Below are 7,523 nucleotides of genomic sequence, written 5' to 3'. Positions count from 1 at the left end.
TATCAGTTACATGGGCTTTTGTATTATTGAAATGTGGCTATGACTTTAACTTAACTCAACTTTGGGGAGGATCAATGTGCTCAATATGAACGCGCATAGTGACCTTTATTGATGAATGTGATGTTTCGACCCTGCTTGAGGTATTCATCAGCAGGTCAACTGAGAGAAGGTCCACTTTTGGAAAAGTGTGAAAGCCCTTAGGAGCGCAGACAATTTTTTTTTCTATATGCTGTAGGCCTGTATTATAGCCTAGTGTTATGCTTCTTAAAGGCTTGGTTTATTCTATTTCATTTCATTTACTTAACGCTTAAGATGCATGAATTTATCCAGTCAAGTTCGTTAATCATTGTGTGAGTCTCTTCCCCCGACCCTCCCAACAAAAAAACCTGCCCCCCCCCCCCCCCTCTCGGAAAATAGTTCTTAAACTGTTCCATGGGCACACAGTTTATAGATCTCGCAGATTACCGAATCAATCTGTCTTAATATAAGCCGTGTAGTTGCAGTTTTCATTTCCCATGAAATGAAACGGATTTACTGGATGCCAACGACTGCCATTCACTGAAAAGGAAGGCATACTTCATGTCCTGCAGCAGCTATTCATGGATTATGGTTGATGTGCAACCTTTTACCTTGGCCTGTTTGTGGATATAATGCACTATTTACACCATCTAGCATATGCTTTATAGCACATCCTGCACCCCCCCCCCCCCCCTTCTCAAAGTGCTGCAGAGGGTCGCTCTCCACTCTGGACTTCTGGCTGATAAGTGCAGATGCCCAATGACTCGGCATCTACCGCTGACCCACAATTCATTTCGCCGTGAAAACGGTCAAGCAGCCACTTGTGACGTTCTCTTGTGCGCTTAGTATAAATCATTACCGTTAAACACGCAGGACTTGTGTACCAGGTGGTCACATGTGAAAATCAAACGTGCGGGAGTTAACACGAACTGAGTTCTCATAACTGAGGTAAATTGTTTCTATGCTTATTACGAAAAATACTCTCTCCCTTTCATCGTAACGTTAAGCTAGCTCGCTAGCTACTTTTGGGACGTTTAGCCGGTAAACTAACGCGCTTCCATCTGACCTGAAAGCTAACCTACATTCAAGATAAGCTAATTTGGATATCTGTCGAGCTGTTGGCATGGTTTAACACTGGTCAAACCAGCATTGCACTTCGAAAAGTCAAGCCGGTGCTTACGACGTTCTGCTATACGTGTATATACTAGGCATTACGGTAAGACCCGACTTCAAAATAAGAGCAAATAAGAGTGAACTTCATAGGGAATTCCACATGACTTGAAGTCTGTCAAATGAAGTAAATACGTAAACAAATACATTCTTTAATTGGACGAAATCAAATAATTGGGAATAATATCTTAAAGATCACTCCAACAACTACAGTGTCGCTCAGAAAACCATGACATTCTGATCTGGGATTTCAAAATGAAAGCCCTTGAAAATCTCATTCATGAGAACTGATAACCGTAATGCCTAGTATATACACGTACCGAAAATAACAGGGGTTTGACTGTTTTTCGAAGTGAAGGGTGGGTTAGTCGGTTATGTACAGGCAAATTTAAATGATTTAGTTTCATTTTCATAGCCACCTCTGTTCTTATTGTTCGCCATTGCTATGTTAGTTATAGTACAGTTTCCAATATTCAATTATTGGCATGGCATACATGTAGATAATGTAATGTTAATGTTCATTTTTAAGTGATATAAATGTCCTTACACAGGGCTTAAATGGAGGGAAGTGAACTGTCTGCTATAATGGGACCCTTTTTATGATTTGCCTGCTTTTTCTATTAATAAAAAACACAAAGTAATCAACTTAAGATGTTGCAAAACTATCACGTAGTCAGACAGTTTTCCTGATCTAGTGGCGCTGCTGCATGCACATGACACAGTAGCGAGAAATCCAGCAGCGATCAGCAGGTTTTGCAGAGGGGGCGTGGTTCTGGTCCTCCCATAAGACAGCGGAGAGGGCTGAAGGTAGCCCGACTCTCACTCCTCTCCTCTCTGTTCAACTCGCAGCTCCCGTCGCCGGCAAACATGAGTCACCTCGCAGCGGTTTTCAAGCATGTGGACGACAACCAGGATCTGTACGTGCAGGTAAGCTCATCCGGAGGGAAAGTTTTGACGTCACGCTTCGATGCAACTACACTTCCTGTGCGATCTCTTGTTGTTGTGGTCGACTAAAACGCATCACTTTGCCGTTGAGATTAGCCAGTGTCATGTTTATGCTGCTCCATGCTCCGCGCGGCTCCCATGAATTGTGTCTTAATTTGTTATCATTCGTGGTTGTCACCGGGACGCTCGTGGCACGTGACAGGGCACGCGCATCAACGTCGGGAGTCCCCCCCCCCCCCCCCCCCCCCCCCAGTTAGAGGCAGGAGAGGCGAGGCGGAAGCTAAGCTAACCAAGCTAGGACACCGGGCTACTCCACTACCCAGCATGCTCCTGGCTGTCTGATCGCAGGAAAAACGGCGTTATGGCATTATGATACCAGCCAGGTTATCTGCAAAGGGAATTGATTTGATGTTGCAACCGTTTGCATTCTTCCTGATGCAAATTCAAAGAAATTCACCTCTGCGCTACACCTGCATTTCATAATGACAACAAAATATTTTTGAATCGTTGAGCCTGAAACTAAAACGTTTAAACACCTCAAACTTTTTATCAGACGATATGAAACTGTATGTGGACCTTTCTCGTCTCCTAGCGACTCGCAGACTGGGTCGCCGTGCAGAGCGTGTCTGCTTGGCCAGAGAAGCGCGGGGAGATCAAGAAGATGATGGAGATGGCGGCCAAGGACATCGAGAAGCTGGGAGGAACAGTGGAGATGGTGGACATCGGCAAACAGAAGGTATGGAAGAGTGTGCTCTTGGGGCCCCCTTTTTTAAACCTTAACTGTTTTACTAAAATGTAGGCTGTTTTTGTTTGTGCATACAGCTTCCCTCTGGAGAGGAGATCCCCCTGCCGCCTATCATACTGGGTCGTTTGGGATCAGACCCGGGCAAGAAGACGGTGTGTATCTATGGTCACCTTGATGTCCAGCCAGCCGCCATTGATGATGGCTGGGACACAGAGCCTTTTACTCTGGTGGAGAAAGACGGTGAGAGCAGAGTGTTTTTTCTTTTTGGTTTCTGTTTCAAAATTACCCAGAGGCTGTTTGCACTATGATCTGGAAAGTTTCATCAGTCAAAATAAACCAGCTTTTAAGAAGGTCATTGAGGGAGACTGGAATGCTGTTTTGGCTTGTAAGATGAGACGTATGTGACTGACTTCAAGGTTTCTGTTCCCAAACGTCAATGTAATGATAACACCACCTTCTTTTTCAACCTGGCAAACTTCTAGTATCATATCTCAGTGAAATAAAAGTCAAACATCCTGCAGGAACAAAGTTTAACCGAGCCATGACCAGGCTATAGAGTCGATGAAAGTGGTCATTTAGTATAGGAAAAAAACATTATATGGTCTGTACGTAACCATAACATCAAACTCCTTTGGTGAGCAGAGAGGTTGTTTTTTACTCATCATTCCTTAAAGTGAACGTCTTGTTTAAAATGCTCTTTGAGCTTTTTATCAGCTTTGTTGTTGTGATCATATCACAGTTTGCTGCATATATTCCAAAGTCCCTCCCGGTTACTTCATGTTTTAGAGTAGAGTCATACTCCTTAATCAAGTCTTATCTGCAAACTTCACAGGTCAAGTTGATCAAGTGCAGTTGTATTTAACTAGATACATTCAGCTTTACAGAAGGCAAAGGGGCTCGAGTGAAGCGGTTTTATTTAAAATATGTATATTTATAATCTGATGACAAATGTTGTTTGGTCTTTTTGAGATAAACTTGTTTTTCTATATTAATTTAACCGTCGTCTGCTATTCACCACCTTGGCAGCTGTCACAGCTTTCAATGAATACTATAAATCATTAAAATCTACACAATGATGCAAATGCAGTAATGATTTAGAACTCTGAAGGTGTATTTAATGTCACAGACTGTGCCGTGTGTACTACTTCATTCTTTTCATGATTTTTTTGTTCATGTCTTGTGTTTGTGGTGACTGTCAGCTGACAGACACATCCTGTTCCTCCTGTCTGCTCAGCTCTGTTCTTGCTTATGTTGTCTTTTTACGATCCAGTTGCTCAAAAGTTTCTTTCCCCTTTTCATCATGTGTTAGGGTTCCTTAAATATGCATGCAATACAAATTTTTTTTTTTTTTTTTACAAATTTAAAAAGCATAACTTGGAGCTACAATCGAATAAAAATCCAAAATGCTGTTTTCTCTTTGCAGGTAAACTCTTTGGAAGAGGTTCAACTGATGACAAGGGTCCAGTGTTGGCCTGGTTTAACTGCATTGAGGCCCACCAGAAGATCAAGCAGGTAAAGTTCCCACCATACTTAGTATCTTTCTTTACCCTCATATTTCCTCTTCATGTTTATTGTATGCACCAAACAGTGAGGCAAATTATTTGTTGGTAAAACCTGCTTGGCAATAAACCTTATTCTGATTCAAGGGCACTGAGATGATCAGTAATAAAGGGCCAGACCTCTGTTACAATACTGGGTGCAACTCCACTGGAGCCAATATCAATAAATATGTTATTACAGAGCCGATGATGAGAACAACCCTGGTTTGGTTTGGACCTGTTCTGCTTATTTATAACTTTGCGAACTGGGTGTGATTGAACAGTGATGGGAATCATCAACCCGGATCAGAATTTACCGTGAATGTTGTTTGGAAAGTGGAAACATACCGAGGTGTGGTTACCTTTTTACCAGTGTTTAAGCTGTTTGGAATTCATAGAAGGTGAACGGATTGATAATTCTGGGTTTTGTTTTCCCGTGGGTACAATAGTGTGACTGTGTAAATGTGGAATATTGTTGAATGACTATCAAGTATTGTTTTCTGGGTATTAAGGAGTGATTTTTTTTAAAATTGTATTTATTTTTTCATTCTGAGAATTTGATTATCTCTGTGTTAAAGTGCAGATCTGATTCTTTCGTCGCCTGTTGAGGATTTTAGAGCCGTCAGCAGAAGAAGTGGTCAAAGGTCTTTTTGGATGAAATCAGTAATGATGTCTTATCCAGCCATCACTTTTAATGATTACACAAAGTCACGTCACCTGCGCATTGTTTTGAATAACCTGACACCGTGGAACTGGTTGTCAACGATATACTGTCGGCTATGCTGAGCATTAATTAAGTAGCTCAACACCACAATCTAATCTACGATCGACATAAAAGTTACTTTGCAAATGAAAAGGTCTCATGGTCTTTGTTTCAACTCGGCATCATAATGACTTCAGCCCATCCTACTGATCTTAAAACTTCCATATTTAATGTTTAAAAAGATTAATTTTTTCTCTCCTTATCTCAAATTGTGCAGGAACTTCCCATCAACATCAAATTTTGCTTCGAGGGCATGGAGGAGTCTGGGTCCGAGGGCCTGGATGAACTGGTGTTTGCACGAAAAGACACCTTCTTAAAAGACGTGGACTACGTCTGCATCTCTGACAACTATTGGCTCGGCAAGACCAAACCCTGCATCACTTACGGCCTGAGAGGAATCTGCTACTTCTTCATTGAGGTGAAGTCCGATTGCAGTGCTGTTCGAGTTTTTAGTTGAACTGGGGAAAAACAAACCTAGTCCCATTGTAATGGAGCACTTTCACCAACATACTTGCTTTTGATGAAGCACATTATAATGATTTCCTTTTTAATTTGAAGGTGCACTGCGGTGACAAGGACCTACACTCAGGGGTGTTTGGTGGCTCTGTTCATGAAGCCATGACTGACCTGATTGCACTTATGGGCAAGTGGAGCTGATAATAGAGCTATAATGTCACTGATCTTAGAATAATTTTGTTTCTGCACTTAAGAGATTTGTTGGAGAGTTTAAATCTTGTGTTTCTCTAAACAGGCTCCCTCTTGGACAAGAAGGGGAAGATTTTGGTCCCTGGAATGAACGATGACGTGGCCCCTGTGACAGAAGAAGAGAAAACGCTTTATGAAAAAATAGATTTTGACCTGGATGAATACTGCAAAGACGTTGGAGTTGGGAAGCTGCTCCATGACACCAAGGCAAGGCAGTGGTTTCTGTCGTCTACATCACTCAAAGATAGAAATGTGCTGTACCACTCTGGATCACTACGTGGTAATTTGAGTGTACTCTTCCTTTTTCCCTGTAGGAGAAAATCCTGATGCACCGATGGAGGTATCCATCTCTTTCTCTTCATGGTATTGAGGGAGCTTTCTCCGAAACAGGAGCCAAGACTGTTATCCCCCGCAAGGTCATCGGCAAGTTCTCCATCCGCCTCGTCCCCGACATGGACCCCAAAATTGTAGAGAAGCAGGTAGATCATGAAATATCTCAGCACATATTCTAATGCTGGCAAAGGGTAGTTTTTCATGTGACTAGATCAAAGGTTGTGGAGTGGATAAAATGGGTCTCTGCTAGTGGAAGTTAAAATTTGATGACTTCAGTCACTTATTTTTTCTTTTTCATCATCATCAAGGTTGTTGATCATCTGCAGAAGAAGTTTGCTGAACTGGAAAGCCCCAACAAGATGAAGGTGCACATGGGCCACGGAGCAAAGGCCTGGGTCTCTGACTTCAACCACCCGCACTACATGGCGGGTCGAAAGGCCATGAAGACAGGTACAGAGGCTGACTGACAATTGTGTTTCCTGATGTTTTGACACGTTTTCTCTGTGGGGCTTAAAAGACAAAAAGTAGCGTGTAATTCAAGCAGTTCCAAAGGTAGAAAGAGAGAAGTGATGGTTAAGGATGCAAAGTTCCCATGGTCTCCTCCCCCTTGCTGTGCCACAGTTTTTGGTGTAGAGCCTGACCTGACTCGTGAAGGTGGAAGCATCCCCGTCACCTTGACCTTCCAGGAGGCCACAGGACGTAACGTCATGCTGCTTCCTGTTGGCTCCTCTGACGATGGAGCTCACTCCCAGAACGAAAAGCTCAACAGGTATTTCATAGCACACAGCCTAATATCTTCAATTCCAAAAAGAAAACTGTCACTGTGGACAAATTTTAGATGTAATCTTGTGGAAAATAAATATTATTTAGGACCAAACTGTAGATTGTTTTAAGGCTGTTAATTACTGTTTGTCACCTCCATATTTTGTTTTACGTGTTGGTTCAAGTACTAATTTAAGTTTTTCCACCTAGAAAAAGCTCCAAGCTCCACCGATTTAATCAAGATTATGTTTCCAATTTCAGAACCAACTACATTCAGGGGACCAAGATGCTCGCTGCATACTTCCATGAGGTTTCCCAGCTGGAATGAAGTGATGTTGCAATATGAAAACATGTTAAATATGTCCATCTTCACTATCGTAGCCATAGCCTTTGTGGTGTGATTTACCTTCCACAGTCAGCTGTTTCATACTCTCCTCCCCAATAAATACAAGTGGTTTCCTTTTGTTACAATGTGTTGTTCTTTTTCATTAATACATTAATAGGTTTTGCTCTTGCAATAAAGCCCTGCATCATTTATGTATTT

The 7,523-nt window shown here is 42.1% G+C and overlaps 1 protein-coding gene across 2 annotated transcripts; it reads left to right on the top strand.

Moving 5' to 3' along the window:
• The first annotated feature begins 850 nt into the window (after positions 1 to 850).
• Positions 851 to 7,444, top strand: cndp2 (carnosine dipeptidase 2). Of its 2 annotated transcripts, XM_084032007.1 has the most exons (12): positions 851 to 966; positions 2,038 to 2,115; positions 2,726 to 2,869; positions 2,956 to 3,118; positions 4,302 to 4,390; positions 5,397 to 5,597; positions 5,738 to 5,822; positions 5,931 to 6,091; positions 6,199 to 6,363; positions 6,526 to 6,667; positions 6,839 to 6,986; positions 7,241 to 7,444. In XM_084032007.1, the coding sequence occupies exons 2-12, from the start codon at positions 2,056 to 2,058 to the stop codon at positions 7,305 to 7,307; spliced, it is 1,425 nt and encodes a 474-aa protein (XP_083888133.1). In that variant the 5' UTR covers positions 851 to 966; positions 2,038 to 2,055; the 3' UTR covers positions 7,308 to 7,444. The 2 variants fall into 2 exon arrangements, with proteins under 2 accessions (XP_083888133.1, XP_083888132.1); XM_084032006.1 differs by lacking the exon at positions 851 to 966 and having other exon boundaries at positions 1,961 to 2,115.
• The last annotated feature ends 79 nt before the right edge of the window (positions 7,445 to 7,523 follow it).

This window comes from Eutrigla gurnardus (genome assembly GCF_963514095.1).
Source record: "Eutrigla gurnardus genome assembly, chromosome: 17".
Taxonomy (NCBI): Eukaryota; Metazoa; Chordata; class Actinopteri; order Perciformes; family Triglidae; genus Eutrigla; species Eutrigla gurnardus.
The sequence above is the reverse complement of the archived record's forward strand: the minus strand, read 5'-3'. Positions and strand labels throughout refer to the sequence as shown.

Coding starts and splice junctions, on each gene's coding strand:
- cndp2 (XM_084032007.1), top strand. CDS start 2,056: ATGAGTCACCTCGCAGCGGTTTTCAAGCATGTGGACGACAACCAGGAT. Junction 2,116..2,725: donor ACCAGGATCTGTACGTGCAG/GTAAGCTCATCC, acceptor CTCGTCTCCTAG/CGACTCGCAGACTGGGTCGC. Junction 6,987..7,240: donor CAGAACGAAAAGCTCAACAG/GTATTTCATAGC, acceptor TTCCAATTTCAG/AACCAACTACATTCAGGGGA.